This window comes from Lissotriton helveticus, chromosome 2_1 (assembly GCF_964261635.1).
Source record: "Lissotriton helveticus chromosome 2_1, aLisHel1.1, whole genome shotgun sequence".
Classification (NCBI taxonomy): domain Eukaryota; kingdom Metazoa; phylum Chordata; class Amphibia; order Caudata; family Salamandridae; genus Lissotriton; species Lissotriton helveticus.
The window spans coordinates 1,260,387,419-1,260,409,237 of NC_136059.1; the positions used below are offsets into that span (position 1 = coordinate 1,260,387,419).

General features: G+C 43.6%; 1 protein-coding gene across 1 annotated transcript in view; it reads left to right on the forward strand.

Annotated features, from left to right (window-relative positions):
- The window catches only part of STPG2 (sperm tail PG-rich repeat containing 2), a 2,154,459-nt gene that overhangs the window by 2,110,602 nt on the left and 22,038 nt on the right, over window positions 1-21,819 (forward strand). Inside the window, exon 13 of the mRNA XM_078677832.1 lies at window positions 14,401-14,535. Coding sequence (XP_078533958.1) covers window positions 14,401-14,532 — 132 coding nt within the window. The 3' untranslated portion in view covers window positions 14,533-14,535. The remainder of the gene's footprint in view (window positions 1-14,400; window positions 14,536-21,819) is intronic.

Consider the following 21,819-nt stretch of genomic DNA (forward strand, 5'->3'; position numbering starts at 1 on the left):
ATCTGTTCCTTGGGAGAGATAAAGGCGGGAATTGAGGGGCTGGCACGAAACAAGGCTCACAAAATCTTCAAATAGAAGAAAACAAATATCTGAGACGGGTACCGAAAGTTCCCCAGAGTACACCTTCCTATATTGCACACGAGGAACTGGGTCTTGTTCATATCAGTGACAGGTTGCAATGGAAACCCCTTGCATGCTGGATCAAAATATGGACAAATCTGGAGGCGGCGTTAAGCAAGCAGATAATACTGGACTGCATGGCCCTGGACCAGGGCCGTCATATTCTCTGTCTCAAATACGTCAGGGAAAATTTGGCGCCCTTGGGTCACGCTGAATATTTTATCCATCCAACAAAACTTATGTTAGCACTTTGAGATGATCGTTGTGATGAACCAGTCATATTTCATGTATTGTCTGTATATAGATTTTTAGCATGGTTTTAAAATGTCTGAAATGCTCTTTTTTAATATTGTACTTTTTATGGTATTGTTTTATGCCGAATAAAGTATTTTGATGAAGTTCATTTACAGGTGAAGAAGAAAGTGATGATGTATACCAGCATTTCCCTTTGCTTCCAAATGCTTAGCTTAAACCCTTTCAGCGGGCACTACCTCCCCAGTGCATCTGTCAGTCATTGGCTGATACTGGGGAAGCTTTAAATGGACACTCTGGTGCTTGCATCAGAGGGATTCCTTTTTCAGGTCCGGCAATAGCCAAGACCTTTTGATAGTACTAAATAATATGCATAATATACTTACTAAAGGGGGGTTTCAGCAGCCTCTGTTCACCCTTTGGACTGTTGTTGTGTCATTCCCATTTTGATTCCACCCATTACCGCATACATCATGGGGAAAAGGATCAGCCTACTTAAGGCTCTAGTTAACTTCACTTTCAGTGACTGCATTTTGCTGTTTCACAGGGTGGTCATCTCCACAGAGTGTAGTTCCCTTTAGTGCCAGTGTTGCTGGTGTGACAGTAGGATGCCTTTGAAATGAGCACAGGGCACATTCCAGCTTTATTAGTACCTGTTTCCTTCCAATGCTATTATAAATTCCTTTTGAGTTGACTGCTGTTATTCTACATTTCTTGTGTTCCCGGACTCAGTTCCACCATTGGTTCTGTAAACAACTTATCCCAGGAAGAAAAACAAACTTTATCGTGTTAATTTGCAGGAAACTTGTAACAGTTCTATTTAAACATAGGTGGGTGTAATTTGGATCTTAGTATCCAATTTTTTAAATTGTGAACCCGCTTTCCTTCCTTCGTTCCATCTTCTTTCCTTTGTTTTTCCCTTTTTTCTTTCCTTCTTTCCTTTCTACTCTTCTTCTACCCTTCTTTTTTTCATGCAATTTTTCTTAGTTTTACCCTTTATTTTTGCCTTTCCTTCTTTCATACCTTTTTCCCTTCTTTTGTTTCCTTTTCATTCTTTCTTTTGATCCTTTATGCTTTTCTCTTTTTTTCTTATTTCTTTCTAGTTTGGCTTATTTCCTTATTTCTTCCCTTCTTCCTTTTTGTTTTGCCTTTCTTTCATTCTTTCCTTTTTGCATTTTTTCCTTTTTGTTTCCTTCTGTCTTTTTTGTATTCTTAATTTTTTTAATTTCCATCTTTCTTTTTGTCTCATCTTTCTTTCTTTCTTTCTTTCTTTCTTTCTCTCCTTCCATCTTGTTTGCTTTTTCTTTCTTTCCTTCTTTTTGTTCCTTCCTTCTTTCTTTCTTTCTTGCTCTTTCGGTCTATCTTTATTTTTTTGCTCTTTCCTTTTGTCCTTGTTTGCTCTTTTTTCTCTCTTGTCTTTCATTTTTTGCCTCTTTCCTTATTTCTTTCTTTATTTTTTAGCTCTTTCCTTTTTTCTTACAGTCTTTTTTTTGGTTCTTCCCTTCTTTATGTTTTTGCCTTTTTCCTTTTTTTTGCCTCTCCCTGCCTTCCTTCCTTGCCTTCTTTCTCAAAGGCACGGCTAGCCGCTGATGCCAGACTAATAGCTTTTTTAGGTCTGTGTTAGCCAAGTCCTATTGATTTCAACAAAATCATTTATAACATAGTTACCTGTGGAGATTTTCAGCCAGTCTTCATCCATTCGTCTGTGACTGTGTCATTCACAGGTTTCTTTCACCTACTCCAGCATGCATCAAGGGGCATTGTTAGCCCACTTCAGCCATTGACTGACTTCACTGTGAGTTACAGTATGCTGCCCTTTCACAAGGAGCATAGCCACACAAGGTAGTTCTCTTCAGTGCCAGTTGTACCATGGTAATGTGTACTTAATTAAGACCCGAAAAACACTTTTGCCTTTAGGCAATGTTTTTTGGGGGGTTTAATGAGGGCATGACAGCTTCCCAAACAATAAAGTTTTGCATAAACTATGACAAAAGAATTGCCAATATGCAGGTGTCCAATGCTTGTTACATTTTCTGCTCGCGATGGTTGGGAAGATCTTCCTGACCACCCTGAAGCACTTTTTCTTTTTTTGCATAATGACGATCAGCATGCAGGGTGTGCTAATGTCATTACTACAAAAGTGAATGTAAAATGAGCCCATCAGACTCTTTTACTTTCACTGCATCAATGTTCGGGGGCATATCTCAGCCCCCATGCATTGATTGAGTTGAGGGTGGTATCACTGAAAAGAGAAGAATCTCTCATTTTGAAAGGTATCTCTACAAGTTGTTTCACCCAATGGGCACAGGAGATTTTAGCAGGGCAGGGGATATTGGCAAGGGCTTGTGCCCCCTCCAAAAAAAACTAGTTTTAGCCTTTCATTTAGTCTTTCTGCCTCCCCTGGTGGCTAATAGGAGCATTTACCCCCAATATGCCACCCCAGGAGCTGAAAGCCCACTAGACACCATGGAATATGTTTTTAAAGACAAACAGAGGGTTGGGGCTGCACACAATTGGCATGGCCATGCATCCCACCACAGAAAACTGTCTTACTGCCCTCCCCCGAACACATTGGAGGTTTTCCAAATTCTCCCTTCCCAGGAGGGAGAGAGTAGTGAGCCCACTAGACACAAGGGAATGTAGATTTAAAAATAAAAAGGAGTGGGGCTTCCCACCATGGACTTCGCCATGTCCCCACTATAAAAAGGGAGCAACAGTCTTAGATGGCTAGCAGATTGGAGGTTTGTTCCAGTTTGCCTCCTCTTGGGGGCAGAAAGTCTACTAGACACAAGGGCTATTTATAAAAAATATATAGGGGTGTCCTATCCTAAAAAGGGTGCAACAGTCTTCCGGCCCCCTGGGGCAGACTGGAGGTTTCCCCAAAATGCTGCCTCCGGGGAGCGAGGAGGAGGCAGAAAGCCCACTAGACACCAGGGATATAGATAAAAAAACATAGGGGTAGGGGATGACTACCATGGGCATTACCATGCCCCCACCACTAAAAGGGTGCAACAGTCTTTATGTCCCATGGGGGTGGGCAGATTGGAAGGTTGCCCCAACCTTGCTTCCCCTAGGGGGGGGGCTGAATGTCCACTGAGCACTCGGGATTTCAAAGTGGTGCCAAAATTAACAAAATGCTGGTGCGGAGTATCCTGGCACTGAGCCATACCCCACCCCAGAAAGGGCAATTATGTCTTTCTGCCCTCCTTAAATTGGGAGGTTGCTCAAAACTACTCTGGGGGAGGGGGGTAGAAAGCTCCCTAGACACCATGCATTTTGCATTTGGGGCAAAACAAAGGGGTACAGTGTTGCACTCGGTCACTGGCCAAAGGGCACAAACCAGTCTTCTACCCCGCCAGGGGGCTGACAGGGTTTTTGCCCCTGGGGTAGCACAAAGGCCACTAGCTATCAGGGCTTTTAATTGTGGGGACTGGCTGGTAGGAATGTTCTGGATCCCTGCGGATTCCATAGGTTTGCCTCACAGAAATGCAAAGGCCATTTATAATATTAGGCAAAGTTTGACGTTTACAGGGTATTGAGGCTAAGAAAATGCAAGGCACATCACCCTGTACTCCTCCAGGTAGCTAGCTTTCAGAAATGTCTGGGCTTTGTAGGTTTGCCATGGTGGCAGCTGAGCTCGAGCCTGGTTAACACAGCCACCCCCATTGCTAAATCACGTATTTGTTTTGCAGGCTATACTGATGCCCCCTATTGTGTTTTGGGCCTTTTCCTGTTGCAGGTGTTAAGCCCACACACACAAGTGAGGTACCATTTTTATTAGGAGTTGTGGAAGAATGCTGAGTTGTAGGAAATTTGTATGGCTTCTGGGTAAGAAATCCCAATGGGAGCCATGCAAGTCATCCAACCAAGGATTCCCGTGGGTGTCTAGTTTTTCGAAATGTGGGGTTTGGTAGGTTTCTCTAGGTGGTACCTACATTGAAAAGAAGGGTCAGCTTTGAATGGAAAAATGTGATCTGTCAATGTTGTGTTTTGGGCCATATCATGTCATGGGTGCTAGACCCACTCACACAAGCGAGGTACGATTTTATCTGGAGACGTGGAGGAATGCTTGGTGGTAGGGACATTTGTGGCTCCCACAGATTACAGAAATTTGCCCCACAAAAATGTGAGGAAAATGTGTGTCTTTAGTCAAAGTCTGAGGTTTGGATGGGTTTCTGTACAACCTGGGTATCTAGTTTTCAGAACTGGCTGGGTATGGTTGATTCCCAGAGTGGAGGCTGAGTTAGGACACAAAATCCACAGCTACACTCATACTAGGCCCAGCCATACAAGTCCGGTATCATTTTTATCAGGAGACATGTGGGAATACAGAATAGTAAAACATTTGTTATTACCAATTGGAGTTCCCTATATTTGTGGTTTACAAACGTAATCTTGCGAGCAAGAAAGAAGACATTATGAAAACTGCTCTCTGAATCACATGATTGTATGGGTCCCCTTGGGGATAACTCGTTCGCCATATACATTTTAAAAATCAATATAAATAAAAACCTGCAAATCCTATATATTCCAGAGACCAGAAATGTCTGTCAGACATGTGGTGTATTGCTTTTGTAAATGAGCCATTATAACAAGAGGTTACAGTTGAAAAGGTTGTCACCAATTACTATTTTTTCCTACTCATTTTCAATGTTTTTTTAATTCAACAGTTAGATGTTTTGGTAAAACCTTGAGAGATGTACTCAAATTACACCTTGATGAAATCAGAATGTTGTCTACTTTTTAGAAATGTATAGCTTTCCGAGATACCCCAAGGGCTTCACACCTGTTTCCACCACAAACTGGGAGTAGGTTGATAGCGCAAAAATTAGCAAAAATTTACTACTTCATAGAAAAATGCCAGAACAGTGATAAAAAAATGTTTTTGATTCAGCTCTGCTTGTTTCTGAATGCTGGGAAAGTTGTGATTTTTAGCACCTCAAACCTTTGGTTGATGCCATTTTTATGAAAAAAAATGATATTTCTTGTGCAGCACTTTTATCCCATTTTCCCTCCCAAAAATAGAATGTAGCTATATTTTGGCTATATTCCTCGGTCCCCTCTAGGGGAATCCGAAATCCTGAGTACCTTTAGAATCTTACACAAACTATAGGGACCAACACATTGGGTCCATCTAAGAACTTTCCCGTCAACCTAACTTTCTTTTTGTAGTTTTTATCTGTCAGGATGCTCATCAGGCATAGTACAAAGGCAAATATCCCAGGAGTTCAATATCATCAAAAATCCTTTGTGCATTCACTAATTATTCACTAGTCACACACGGCAAATCTTCTCTGAATCACATTGAAGGCTGTTATGATTCAGAGAAAAATTTATCTAACGCAGAAAACAAAGGAATTCCCTGTGTTTGTGCCAAGTAGCCGGACTCAATCAAGAATTGCCAATTGTTGTACACACTTTAAAATGCAATATATATGTGGCAAGATTACAACATCCTTCCCCCAAGAAGTGATCAAGCAGGAGGTGGCTCCCATCACCTGCCCCCTGGAAAGAGTGCACCATGACACATCACTCATGAAAGACTGAGCAATAACCCTCTGTTACTTGTCATTTCAGAAACACATCAGCACAACTCTCTCCTTTCAGAACTTCTGTGCCATACCATTTGTAGCACTATTGTGTTTATGCCAGAGTCACCAGATTGAAATATTCTTCAACATTCAAATTTCTGAAATAGATGTGATATGCCGCCATCTGTGTGTTATTAATACAGTAAACCACAATAACACTTGACTCTTCCACGACAAGATAAAATGGTTGAATAGCTATTAAAATGAAAATAAAGAAACACAGTCAGTACATGATTAGCTTTTGATGGGATACATTATACCGTGTAACTGCAATTTTTGAAGAGAGCTATGTTTTTCTGCAGCTGTGCCTGAATGCTTTCATGTCACAGCTTTATAGTAGAAAATAGACATTTGCGGATAAGGTTCCGCCGACTGAATTCACTTAAACCTGGAATGAATAGAGGAAACGTACACGGTTTGAAGAAATAGGAGTGGAGTAATAATAAAACGCCATTTTTAGTTTAAATTACAATCTGGAAAAACGGTCGCACTGGATTAAGCGCCACAAGATAAATGTATATGACATATCACGCTATTTGTTGCTGTGAACTAAAAAGCTGCAATCGCAATTGAGTGAGGCCTTAAATTACTGCTGTTTGATGAGAGCCCTGCATCACTTTACACCACGTAAAGTGGTACATGCGTGACGCAGAGCTCTGAATTGGATTTATGAAGCCACGCAAAGCCGCCCTGTGTGGATTTGAGCGGCTTCATAAATATTCAGTAAGGCAATGCAGCGCAAATCGCTGCATCACCTTCTTCTGCATCCAGGAAGTGTTCCGTGGGCGTTGCGGGTGGTTTTCCCAAGGAACACCCATGGATTTTGATACTGCCCCAGAATTACAAAATCATGTAAACCTGGGGAAGCACCAAATCCTTACACCTCCTGAGGTGAAGCATAACAAGGACAAATTTCTTTCTTTGTCCTCGGTATTTCCTCTTTCAATGTGTGCTGCAGAAAAATTAAAAAGCCTCTTGGGATTGTTTTTGCGCACAAAGGTGCCCCATCCTGCACAAAATCAATCCTGCATGCAACGGAGCCACCCTTGCAGTATGGTGCAAGGCTGGGGTGCCTATGTTGGCGCTAAGCTGCCAAAATGACACAAGCGCAGGGAAAAAGGACAGGAATGCACCATATTGCATACATATGGTGCATAGTGCATAAATATGGTGCAATTCTGCCCTTTCACTTTGGCGTAGGGCAGCACAGCAAGGTGCTTACAGTCAGTCAGTTTTGCATGCGTTTGTGTTGCTTACACATGAAACTCAGGAATGTGCTTGTATCTTTCGAAGGGGTGGGGCGAAATAGAAATGCAGATGAGCTGAACAGCTACTTGACTTTGTGGGTGATCACAAATGGGTATACGCCATCACTTCAAACACCGTTACTTCGAGCCACTATTATTTCAAATTAAAATTACTTCAACTAGGGTCATTGCTGAAAATAGTGCATTTACTTAACCTGCCAATGTACTTACTAGGCACATTTCTAATTCTACCTCTAGGCCTTGCAGAGTGGGCGCTAGAGTCAAGTCAAGGTCGATTTACTGTACTTGGTGGAGCCAATGCTCAGTCAAATTAATGGCAGTAATAAGCGCGCACTTCCACAAGCATAGAGAGTGCCTTCCCGATAGTTGATTGCATTTCCAAATATATACCTGGGCCTTATTATGTATAGGGCGCACTTTCCCTGTTTACGCATGGTGCACCTTAACTCCTTCGGTGTTCATGACGGCTCCTGGCCATCATGAGTCACAGTAAACGTGTGCTCATGATGGCCGGAAGCCGTCAGAACGTTGCCCATGCGTGGTTAATTTCCCGCCTGTGCAGGAGAATTAATCAGTGGGCAGAGTTCTGATGGCTCCCGGCCGTCATGAGCACACGTCCACAGTGATTTATGATGGCCGGGAGCCGTCATGAGTACCTGAGCGCCACGCCCAACTCCGCCCCCCCTCGTACCGCAGCGAAATTCCCACCGCGCGAAGGGCTTAAACCAAGTGCACCGGGCGCAAACACGGAAAGTGCACTTTATTACATAGAATGCGCTGCCCTGGGGGCATTTGGGTGAAAAACGGAGTAGCTTTGAAGCAGCCTCTTGCTTTTTCACTGTGCAGGAGGCTACCCACCTGCATTTTAAAGGGGATTAGAGATCCCCTTGCAGGCGGCTGCAGTGAGTGACTGCACATGCCTGCAAGGGGATGCCTGGGGTCCATAGGACCCCTTCCCCCCTCCAGAGGGCTGCTGTCAGGGGCGCACTGTCAGTGTGCACCCTGACAGCATCTTTGCCTCTGCGCCCATGTCTATAATACGGCGCAGGTGCAGAGGCAAAGGGATTCCCTCATTTCCATGGGGCCACACCCCGATGCACATGAGTGAATGCCCTCTGATGATAGTGCTGGTGCTTTGTGTGCTGCAGCGCTATCGTTATTACATAAGGAGATGCACAAGCGTCTGCGTCTGCTTCTGTAATATCAAAGTGACCTGGGGGTGCGCGAAGCGGGTGCAAATGCACGTTTCACCCCGGGGCACTTCCAAAATATGGCCCCTGGATGAGCAGTGGATTGCTGCTGCAGACCTTGTGTGAAAATGTTTAATTATTGCCTATCTTTTAAGTATGTGTGAGGGCAGGGGAGACGTCACCTGGAAAACATATTTTACATTGTAAAAAAGGAAAGAAGACCTTAGTGAAATTTAACACATTTTCTAACTATATTTATGCATTTGGATTTTCTACGCTGCAGAGACTTGGCACAAATTGGGTTAGAAAATGAAGCCAAAAGTTTGGAAAGTTGGCAATTACAAATTTACAATATATATGAGTTCCGCCATTCCGAAACCCCAAATCTTTGTGCAGAAACACCACGGGGTTCTGTACAGTAGAAAACCTCTGTACTGTATAGGCATATCACTGTATGCTCATACATTTATGATTTATTGTGAATCAATGCTTCATTATGGTTTTGCAGATTCTTTCACGAAGTGACCTTGTCTACCAGTGACTCTGAAGCAGCGGTTCTTAATTTTTTGACTTGTGTGGACCACCGCTGAATCATTACTGGAATCCGGTGACCCCAATTGAGACATTATTCGAAGCTGGGGACCCCCAGCCTAAGCAATTTCTGTGACTTGAACCTCAAAAGAAAACACAAAAATACAAACACCAAACAAATGCTCAGACATTGAAATATGTTGCTCAATTCACAATCAAATATACAAAATATTCTCACATTTTCGATTCGGCTCCACTATTTGCATATACTTTATTAATTTTACATACATTTTGTTACGATCTAATTTTGTAAAACAGTTTTGGACCACCTGAGTAGACCTCACGGACCCCCAGAGGGATTCGGACATATGGGACAAAAACCAGTGCTCCTTGCAAACTGTTACTCACAGTTTATAGGAGTGTACATTACTTCGCCCTGTTGATGCACATGTCGTACGTTTTATGAGCTAAATTAATTCACAGTGACTGGCAATCCGTTGTTTTCAATAGAGTCATCAAAAATGCAGTGATCTGGTGGTGAGTCTAAGGAGAGGTTTTTGTAATGATGAACCAAAACCGGTGTGCTGTATACCAAGAGAAAAGACCCAAGATGTTTTCATATATTTAAAAGAAAGCAGTTGAGAGATGAGCACATGGTTAAGACAGAACTACACACCCGTTTCTCTAGAATATATGTTAAAAAAGCCTGATCTTGCAGCTCTCAGGGGACTTTATACCCTATTCTTATACATTATGTGGTTAAAAGCATTTTAAAACATGTGCCACCATGTTGAAAAACTTAGACTTTCCGCTTTGTGTTTCCATATCTACGTTTAAATGCCCTACTGCACATTGTGAAGGGGAGTGCAAATTAGGCCCCACATTTTCAAAGAGTTTGCATTAGGTTTGCATCACTTTTTTGATGTAGTTCAAAAGCAAAATCCAATTTAGTATACTGTACAAGTGTCTATTTGTGATGCTTTGTAAAAAAAGTAATTCAGCCTATTGTGCCGCCTTGTGTTACTTTGAGTTAGGGAGGCATTTAATGGGTGCTCTCATGCATTCACCTATAGATTTGTCTGCAAACGCATATTTACAGAGAGTTGCAGACATAGGTTTGCACCAGAATAGTGCATCAGCCTGAGGCATAGATCTATATCTTTGTTTCCTTTCTGTATGTGTGCTGTAATCTACAAAGAATAATTTGTGTGCAGAATGGTGCGCCTTCCTGCACAAAACTATCCTGACCATCACACAGGCACCCTTGCGCTATGGCACAGGGATGCCTGCATTGGCACTAGGCAGCCCAAAGTGTGCCAACGCTGGGAGAAAGAATAACTGAACTATTTCTTTTGAAAATATGTTGCAGTCCTGCTCTGTCCCTTTCATGCAAACCAGCAGAGCAACTTCACCGCGTTGCATAACATGCTTGTTAATCCGAGCACTGGTGGTAAAAGCCATGTCATGGTTGCACTCAGCATCATATGGTGCAGGTAATGAAGTGAGTAGGTTTGAGAGTAGATCAGGGAATTTAAGTGGTTAAGCCTTTCAGAAAAAAATAGACAGTGACTGGAATAAACTCTTTCATATAAGGGCAGCGGCAAAGCTTCACCAATCATCTAATATAGCCTTACAGCCTGCTTCTGAGGAGTATACCAGTTGTGGATGGCTGTGAATACTAAAAGGAGGGGGGGGAACATCTTTACAACGCGGATGTTACCCCGCAGTACCGTCACAACGCGTCTTTTACAACGCAAGTCGTAACCACGACTTGCGCTGGAGGGCGCTCAAGGATAAGGAATAGTAGATTTACTATTCCAACACCTTCCCTACTGTACGTAGGCTGGTGTTGGAATAGTAAATTTAACTATTCCTAAGTCCGCACCCCTACAGCGCAAGTCGTGGTAACAACTTGCATTGTAAAAGATGCGTTATAACGGTACGCGTGGTAATACCACGCGTTGTACCGTCATACATCCAAAGGAGGGTGCGGGCCTTTAACAACCAGCATAGTCTAAGGCAGAGGCATATAAGGCTTTTAGAATATTTGGATAGAATGTTGTAAATTAAACAGGGAGAGACAGGAATATAAACAACAATAGACATCTCAACATTCCAATGTTCTAATTACCCTTTCACTTTCCATAACAATTGACAGATGGATGTAATAGTTAAACAGGATTGGCTCTGAAGATATGTAGGGCCTCATTTATGAGGCCGTGCGTCACTTTTACGCCGCCGGTGCGTCACTTTTTGTGACGCACCAGCAGCGTAAATAATGTGCCTTGTTGCACCATATTTACAAAGTGACGCATCTAGGTAGATGCGTCACTTTGTAAACCCCTGCGCCACATAATACCTGCGCCAGGTAAAATGTATGCAAGGGGGGCGTATTGACGCAAGGAAGGGTCGTAGAAGTGACGCAGTGAAATCTATGAGATCTCACTGCGTCACTTTTAGGACACAGTTGCGTCAAAATCTTGCGCCTGCCTCACAGCAGGCGTAAGACTGACGCAGGCCCTTTCACATGGGGCTTGCCCCATGTGAAAGGGTGCATTGCTGGAGTTGCGTCACTTTTGTGGCACACTCCAGCAATGCGTCACTTTTGCCCTTACAGATACGTCAGAAATACTGACGTATCTGTAACTCCTTGCGACATGATGCGTCATACATTAAATATGACGCATCATTGGTGTCGCAAGGAGTGCGCAGTAAAAAGTGACGCATCGCTGTTTTCACGCAGCAATGCGTCACTTTTCATAAATGAGGCCCGTAGTTCTTTCAGGTACATTTTAAGGATTTTGTGGGCCCTGGGCGAAAGGTATTTTGCGGACACCTGTTTGGGACAGCTTCGAATTAATTATCCTGTTTCCGCTCTTTCGTGCCCTCTTTGGCCAATGCATAGACACACTGGTCCACATTCTAAATATGTTTACATCTAATATTCAGGGATAGTGACATGTTTTTTCAATATTTAATGCACCAGCAGCTCATTAATATTTGTTTGCAAAAAATCATTATAACCGGTCCTATTTCTAATATGTAAGGTTTTATGAATATTGTATGGCCTTATCTCTCACATAAAAAGTAAAGGAAAACAGTATTTAAAGTTTAAGAACGGCTCAAGGTCATCAGGGCAAGACTTCCTTCAGAACAGAGCTGGCTCTGGCTGGGCCAGCTTTGCCCATGCCTTAAAACGGCTCTGAGTTCTTTAGCGGGTTTAATTTGGATCACCTTTAGTTCAACTCGTTGACACCCAGCTGTCTGTCCAATATTCATCTGCTGATCCCCGAAACAGTTACTTCCAGCTAGCCAGCTTCCGCCTAGCAATCTGACAATAACCTAGTTTGTGTGTTTCCAGAGCGCACAGATGGGAAATGGTCTTTAGAAAATATAGCAGTTTTTTGCGGAACATTTCATGTAGATTTTATTTAGAGATGAGGTTATTACTAATGAGCCTTATAACCTTTATATTACTCGGGAATCTTAGCCTATGGTCCCAAAGTGGAGAAGTGTGGCTCAATGGTTAGAGCGGCAGACCCTGATGCAGAGGTCTAGCCGGGACCAGGATTCAATTCCCCGCCTCGGCGGGTTGAGCTCAAAAATTCTACGGACCTGATAATTCTCGCCTCGGTGCCTATTTCAATCATGGAGTCCCACTCTGCAACTCTGGGCAATAGCTTGCTTAATCTCCACAACGGCCCCCACAATGCTAAGGATGCCTGGCCTCCACCTTGGGGGTGCCCAGGAGTGGGCACCTCACAGGTAAAGCCAGGATGGGTTCCACAGCGGTATTCGTACAAGCGCCTTGTGAACCTTGCGGGTGAGGAGTGTGCTATACAAGTATCAATTTACATTTAAAATTTTTTACATTTAAAAAGTTTCTGTTTGTTTTGTGGGTAAGTTCAAACTCGTTATTCTAAACAGCATCCTCATGTCCTGGTTTGGGGTACACCGCTAAGTGTAAATGTCCTGACTGTGTTAGTGCCTACTAGTGATATCTGCAGTGAAATGCAAGAGTTTCTAATCTGGGAGAATTAACTTATCCTTCGTAGGACAGAACATTGACTACTACTAAATTGGGTAGTGCTTGTTATGCACAGCGCCTAGAAATGGCAGCAGTGCGCCTGAACCAGTATCTAAACAAGCATTGGCAATGGCAGTAGGTCTGGCTTTAATGTGCATGGTGTGCACACAGCATTTGTGGATTTCTATTTTAGCATATTAAAGCCATTCTTATTAATGTGTTTAATCAGATATATGGAGCACTCCAATCGGACAAAATGTGGGTCGAGACTAAAACCTTTTACAAACCATGGCGCTGTAATGAACTAAAACAAAAATAGGAGTACATTATGTATACAATCTGTGTATGATGAGGAATTTACAGGCATATTTACTCATTTTTCACACAACATAGTGCAGTAAGCAAAGTCCTTGTGCTATGTTGCGTAAAATGGAGAGAAAAGAAATGCACTATATCTACCAGGATATGGAGCAGTTCTGTTCCCTCCTAGCTGGGGCGCACTATATGCTGGATAGCACCAATGCAGGCATCCTTATGCCATGGTGCAAGGGTGCCTCCGTTACGGCCTGGAGTGTTTTTGTGCAGTAACGGAAACCTTTCTGCACAAAGATTATCCTAAGAAGCAATTTCCTCTTTCTATGTGTCCTGCAGAATGCAGAACATGTGGAAAGGGGAAATAACAATGAGAAATAAACATATTTCCCCTTGTTACACCATGGTCAGTGTAGGGGGTACCATTTTGGAGCAATGCCGGGTTCACTGATTTCAGTAAATCTGGGATTGCATCAAATTCCACGGGTGGATGCATGAGAACGCCCATGCTCCACCCATGGAATGCTGACCACTATGAAATGTAAATCCAAGCAGCGCAAGTTGCTGCGTCGTGCTACATTTCTTTACCAAGTTACACAAGGCAGTGCAAATTGCCTCTTGTGTGGCTTTGTAAATCTTACTGAACCCTTTGTGTCCTTGCATCTCCTTGCGTGACTTAAGGACAACACAAAGGCTTAGTAAACCCGAGCCTAAATCTGTGCTGATTCAGGGTACTTTTGAGATGTAAGATAGTTCCTTGTTCAAAAAGTCCTCCAAATGAGATGGAAAGATTCACCAAATAGCCAATAGCAAGATGTGAGAGAAAAATATTCCTCTTGGTAGGTCCAACGCCCACTCTATGTATATTTTAAAGAATTGATTTCAATCGATCATGGAGACAGTTGTGCTGTAAAGCAAGACCAAATCAACAAGTTATTATACTTCCTTTGCTTCATAGGATGAATTGTCTGCCAAATTTTTGCTGCAAAAGCACTCTCTCTACTCATAGAAAGTCACAGGAAAGTTGCCAAAGGTGTCTGTTAATACTGTAACTATGACAGAAATCATGATGTATGATGTAGACAATTCCTGTGTTTGTCTTTCAATAGCTCAGCTCAATGTACAAGGACACTGTACTGAAAAAGACGTTTAACGCAAGCTTGTTAAATCCCACCCAGCATCAAATGGACAACGTTCGGAAAACACAGTCTCCTCTACATGGGTGCTCTCTAACCATTTAACCGGTAAGTTAGCAAGCCCATCATCTGATCATGTTGTCTTAATTTTTAGCCATCAGACATCATCTGAAAAAGCATTTAAAGCACATGTGTAATGTGGAAATTGTGACATGTTTGAAAGGAGTTCCATTGTGCATGAAAATGCTTTTGCAAAAACACATTGCACATGTTTACAAGTGACTGTCCTGGATGTGGTAATAATCACCTAATTCTTACCTAGTCTGATATTTTGGGGTAAACGTGCTTTATGCACCAAAATCTGCCAGTTCTAATGACCACTTGGCCTTCTACCATGTTAAATTTGAACAGATTTGACCTTCTGAGGTGTAATGAAGGGTGTGATCTTAATCCCACCTGGTGATTAGCTGGTGCGATAAACATCTCCTTACTTGTAATTACCATCCATGCGCACAGACCAATTTAACTGGTGCGTTGTCATCAGGCCCATTGATCACAATTTGGTTGGAATGTTGGCAGTTTGAGTCTTTTGAGTCTCTATCAATATAGTAAAAGCACTATTTTGTGTGTAAATTTGAACAACCACATTTGAGCGGTACAATGTAGTTAGCTATCGAGGAGTTTTATTTTGCTTTTTTAAAGAACATACATATGGAACAGATCTTCATATTTTTGTGAGCATTGCTGGAATTGATTCTAAAACCAGCTCTAGAAGATAATTTAAGAACAAACCTGTAATGATGTTAGCAGTCCAGTAGCTGGGGTGGGCGGAGTTAGATGGGCAGAGGGGAAGAGGAGGGGACAGGACAGGAAAGGGTAGTGAGAGTAGGGACGGGGTCGGAGTAGGAGGTTGATAATAAAGCTCCTTAACTAACACACTGTGTCCGTGTGATTCAGTAGCGCGACGCTACAGCTGGCGACGAGGGTGGGATCGGGTGATCCACCAGTGACCTCGGGGAGCGAGAAGAGAAGCTGACCCGTCCAGAACCCCGGCTGAAAGTGACCGCCACCTGCGGCGCCAGTGCCCCGTAATTGCCGCCGTTTCCAGCCTGAGACCAGCGGTAGAGAACCTGTCCACGACCAGGAGATCGTGTGTGGCCGCGCTAGAGCAGCGGGAGACGAGACGCTGCTCATCTGATGTCCGGCGCATTGCTCGCGCCAAGAATCTGAGGAGTGTGCCCCCAAAGCGAAGACCAAAGAAAGAGGGATCTGGGAGCCTACCCCAGCCCTCCTGAAGCGTCCTGCGCGAGCGGGGAGTGCAGCGAGAGGTGAGGGAACTCGCGGAGGCGCCTAGACGAAGCGCTGATGCCGCCGACACCGGGTCTCACCCCCGATGCGTGAGGAACGGCACGCTGCGGCAAGCAAGACGCGGGAAGTCGCATTGGCCTACCTACACGGTGGAAAGTGGCCAGAAAGTGAAGAGGAACTGCCCAAAGCCTGGCTGCCGGGAGAAAGAGCCCTCGGTGAGTGCCAAGAGTGACCAAGTGTGGCTGAGTGCAGAGGAGCCCAGACCTCGTGTGTGACTGGGGGCGGCCATCTTTGAGTCAGGCACCCTCAAGGACACCCTCCCTGTGCAGAATACAGGCGGCCATCTTGAAGTCAGGCATTCAATAGAAAACAAGCATTGGCCATAGAACACCAAACAAGCCCTGACAGAGGAACAAGCATTGGAACACAGACAAGCACTGGCAGCCCCAAGAGACAAACAAGCATTGATAGCCACAAGAGTGCGAACCTGAGAAACGCACACCGGCTACTGACGCAAGAAGCGGACTCGGACGCCGAAATCCACGGTCACGATGTCTAACCCTCCCGCGCAGAAGGATGTCAAGGGAGGCACCCACCTGCGAGCCCCAGAGCCATTGTCCGTCACAACAGGAAGCAGCATGGGACTAAAATGGCAAGAATGGCTAGAGGATTTTGAGGACTATATTGAAGGGTCCAAAATTGAACCAGACAAAGACAAGATTATAGCCCTTCGCAATCTAGGGGGGCGTGAAATAAGCAAGATTGTTCGGGAGATCCCAGCCACAGATGGTGACACCTATGATAAAGTAAGAACTATTCTAAATAACCGTTTTCTGCATAAGAGAAACGTCGACTATGAGAGACACAAGTTTCACCAGCAGCGCCAGGGTAAGGAAGAACCACTGAGCTCCTTCATACATCGGCTGCGGAGGCAGTCCCAACATTGCGACTTTACCAATTTCTCGCCGGATGCAGCCATCAAATCTCAGATAATCACAGGGTGTCACTCTGAGTCGCTGAGAAGGCGCCTGCTGAGAAAACCTCAAGAACTTGCAGAAATCGAAGAAAACTCCCGACTGTATGACCAAGCTGAAGAGAATGCGGCGGAAATTGAAACAGGGCCCAGTACCAGCCGGGAGCACGCCAACCGCATCACTGAGAGACGGCATGGACGTCAGGATCGGCGCGACAGTGGAAGACGCCACCCGCGAGACAGATCGAGGCGCTCCAAGTACTCACCCCGACGTCGACCGGACTACAGACCAAAAGATTCTGAGAGGAGAGATCGACGGCCTGAACGCACGAGGCGGTGCTTCAGATGCGGATACGACTACCCTCACATTGACTCTTGCCCTGCTATGGGCCAACGCTGCCGGAAATGTGGGCGGTCCAACCACTTTGAGGCCATGTGTGGGGATTACCACAAAGAAAAACGCAGTGATGGTGACAGACAGTATGGGTCGCAGCGACCCTCACGACCGGAGGCCAAGCGTCATCACATCAGGGCAGTTCAGGAAGATCCTCCTAGATCTCCCACGTCCTCACATTCTAGTCGTGACTCTCGGCGCTCCCGATGGGACCGTCGTTCTCCATCGAGGGACTCAAGATCTTCATCATCTAGACATTCCTCCTACACCACTGAATACGTCAACTTTGCTGACCACGATCAGTTCAAACGCTATCCGCGCCTCAACATCAAAGTGGGCAACCATGCCGCCAAGTTCATGATGGACAGTGGAGCATCGCTCAACTACATATCAGTTGCCGAACACGACCGCATGGACCCCAAGCCACGTCTGCATTTCGCGCCCGTCCGCGTCTACACCTGGATGTCGAAGAAACCTCTACAATGCTTGGGCAAGTTTGACACCACTCTCACGCATGGCACACTCTCCATCCCAGCAGTGATCCATGTAATCAAGGGTCCGGAGGCCGACTGCCTGCTGAGTCTCCCCACGGCGGAACGTCTTCAGCTGGTGCACATCCTCTTCAACGTCCATGACATCTCGGACTGCGCTGGTAAATTCCCTTCCCTCTTCCGAGGTTTGGGGAAACTGAAGGGTCGTCAAATCCACCTGCATATCAACGAGCAAGTCAAACCAGTGGCTCAACACCGTGTGATTCAGTAGCGCGACGCTACAAAACCCAAACTACACTAAGGCGTGTGAGTCCAACCTCTGTAGCTGGATTTGAGAGTCTCTCCATCAATATTTGTAATAAAAAAGTCTGTTTAATGGGTGTTGCCAACTTTAAATTAATGTCTTTTTGAAAAATCACAGTTCTGGTAATGGTACTTAAATGAGAATTGTCAGTACAGGCTTCTTCATCAAGTACTGAAAATATAGGCAAGAAGATTAAAGAAAGCTTTACATCTCTACTCTGGCGAAATCACTTGGAATCACATTAGACAAGCACTTGAATATGCAGAATCATATCAGTAATGCCACCAAAGGAGCTAATTACCAGATCAGTACCCCAAGGAAACTTAAACCCTTCCTACCACTGGACGACTTTAAGCTGCCGGTCCAAACTCTTGTCTTGCCTATATTGGACTACGGAAGCTCCACTCTATGCAGTCTTACTAAATACAAGCAGGCCCCACTTCGGGCCTCCCTTAATGCGGCGGCCAGCTCCGGTATAAAAAGAAATGTTCACATATCACCAGCCCTAAAAACACTAACTGGCTCCCGTATGCAGCAAGAATACTGCTAAAGATTTCTTTTTTTTTTTTTTTTAAATTATCCTCATATTGCGATTTTTATGTTTTTGTTTGGAAATACCAGGGTTCAGCCTCTCAATGGACGTACCAGCACTGCCCCAAGATGCGAAAATACAAGGGGAGTTTCCCTTCCGATTGGTATTGCAGAGGACTCCCCCTTGGAACCAACACATAAATAACTTTTCTGTTTTTTCGTTTGTCGAGGAGAGCTAGCCACCATTGACTACTCGATGAGTATTATACCCATCAACAGATGTTACCATCACTTAATCATTGGATCATCGTTCCGTCTCGACCATTATTTGGGATTGAAATGATTTTCCCATATTCCCCAGAAGTTATTTCTTTTAGTATGCTTTTCCCTTCTATCTAGTTTATTTATTTTTAAGACCGAGTTCATCCATTCTCCAATCGTTGGAGATACTGAACCAACCCACTTAATACAAATCTCCCTTCTTGCGAGGAGGATCAAAACAAAAACCAAGTTTTCTTGCTCTTTTGTTAGCTTACCCGCTCCTATATTACTGTCAATCCCAAAAAGTACAAGAGTGGTACTTACAGTTATTTGCTGTTGGAGGATTGAAGTTAGAATCTTACCCACTTCATACCAGAATTCTTCGAGAGATGGGCACTCTTTAAAGATGTGAATGTCGTCTGCCTTCTCCTCACCACATTTCGGGCATTTCCTGATTTGGGCACCCTTGAATTTGGACAGTTTTTTAGGAGTCCAATAGGCTCTGTGAATCGTGAAGATGTGATTCCTTTTTAAAGCTGCTGATTTTAGTGTAGCCCAGCATTTCTCAATTGATTTAAGCCACACCTCTTCAAGATTTGGAATATGTAGGTTCTTTCCCCATATTAGATCTGCGATCTGGGCATCTTCCTCTTCTGATGTTATTAAGGCCCAATACCATCTGGCTATCTCTTTCTTTATGGGAAGAACTTTCTGCATTTCTTTCTCCAGTTCTTCGTTATCCTTTTCCTGATGTATAAGAGTATTTGCCCAACTGGAAAGCTGGTAGTATTTAAATTTGGAGATGGTAAAGTTAGTATTGGTTTGGAGATCCTCCCACGAGATCAGTGATGATCCATTTAGTAACTGGCCCCACTGCTTGATGTTAGATATTTTTAACGGGGTTGCCAGACTATCTTTCAAACAATCTGGGGTACCTGGGGAGTCCCATATAGGAGCCAGAGGACTATAATATGAGATGTTTAGGGTCCCTCTGACCTGGGCCCATATTCTGGCCGCGTCCTTCAGGACCTTCAATTTAACTTTTTTGAAGAATTTTGGGTGGCCGAATTTATATAGGTAGTGGTCGGTTTTCATGGTCATTGCTTGGAGATATTCAGGGTAATATTGATGAGCTCTCAACAGTGTTCTCATGTTTTTAAACGAAAAGGCTCTATAGTATTCCCACAAATCAGGGCTGGCTATACCTCCTTGTTCTTTTCTTCTTCTGATTTTCTTCCACGATATTCTGGTTCCCTTAGATGCCCAAATAAAGCTTGCAATTTCTCCTTGTAGTTTTTTCAGTGAATTCTTTTTAAATTCTAAGGGGATTGTGTTGAAAAGGTAGGTATATTTGGGTAGAATAGACATTTTTACAATGTTTGATCTACCTATGAAGCTTAACGGGAGGCTAGTCCAGGTCTTTAAAAGTTTTCTTGTTTCCTCTGCCACTCTTTTTAGATTTATTTGAGGTATTTTTTCCAGATCGTGAGCTATTGTGATTCCTAAGTATTTAATTTCCTTCTTAATACCTGGAATGGAGAGGTTTGAGTTCCATGTCATGATTTCGGTTTTGGAGTGGTTAACCAAGTAACCTGAAACTTTCCCAAAATTCTCCAAAGTGATTTTAATTTCCGATATGGAGGACTGATAGTCATTGGTAAAGATCATTAAATCGTCGGCATACAAGGCCACTTTTTTAGACCATTCCTGATGTTTAAATGGAAGTATTTTTTCGTTTCTCCTTAACAAATTTGCTAAAGGCTCAATGTACAGGTTAAAAAGTAGGGGCGAGAGAGGGCAACCTTGCCTAGTACCTCTTTCAATTCGTATGTTATTGGTTAAGCACCCATTCACCAGAATTCTCGATCTCGGGGTTCTATAGATCTCTTTTACTATATGCAGAAAGGAGTCTCCCAGATTATTTCTTCTCATTACCTCAATCAGAAAAGCCCAGTTCACCCGGTCAAATGCCTTTGCGGCATCAAAAGTGAGTATTGTAAGAGGGTGTTTTTCAGAGGTAGCCATGTCTATTGCCCCAAATAACTCATGAGTCAGGTCTTGCAGTTGTCTTCCTCTGATAAAGCCTTTCTGGTCAATATGGATCAACTTGGTCATCATTTTCCCTAGCCTTTTTGCTATAATTTTTGTGCAGATCTTATAGTCACAATTAAGCAATGATATTGGCCGGTATGATTCACATAGTGTTGGCTTTTTCCCTGGTTTTAGGATTATAGTTATGATAGCATCGTTCCAAGAATCTGGGATCTTTTCTTGATGTTTATACACCTGATTGAGTAGGTCTGTAATTTGAGGCGACAGCGTTTTTCTAAGTGCCATATATAGTTCGTTGGGGAGAGCGTCTGGTCCCGCAGCCTTTCCTTTTTTCAAATCCTTTATTGTTTCTTCTACTTCCTCCTTAGAGAACTCTTCGTTTAGGGCATTTTTCTCGTCCCTTGTTAGTGCAAGGGTGGGTAGAGTATTTAGGTAGCCTTCTATTTGTTCTTCCGATGGGTTTACATCTTCCGAGTATAACTTGTCGAAGAAGTTTGTGAATTCCTGTCTGATTACCGTGTCTTCGAAAGAAGGGGATGACTGGCTGTCTTGTAGTATACTTACTACCTTGTTCCTGGCTAAATCTGACTTTAGTTTCCAGGCCAGAAGTTTTCCGCAACCTTCCCCATACTCGTGGTTTGCTAGTTTACTTGCTTCCCACTTTGTTCTTATTTTGTTTTCTAAGATGTCAGCGAGGCATTCTTTTTGTCTTTGTCTTTCTTTCTCCAGCTCCTCTTTTATGTCTATTCTATGTTCGACCAGTATTTGTGCATCCTGCAGCTTTATGGAGTTTTCCAAGCCCCTTATCTTTTGATTTGATGTCTTTAATCTGTATGCGCCTTGACTTAATAATTTCCCTCTTATAACTGCCTTGTAGGTGTCCCATGTAGTTTGTTTTGATATGCCTACCTTATTATTTTCAAAAAAGAGTTCTGTTTCTATCCTAAGCTCTTCTATACATTGTTCGTCAAGTAGTATAGCTCGTTCAATTGTCATTCTGTTTTGTGTTTTAACTTCCGTCCTTTGAACCACAAGCTGGACTGCAGAGTGGTCTGATAGGTGAGCAGGAAGGTGTTCT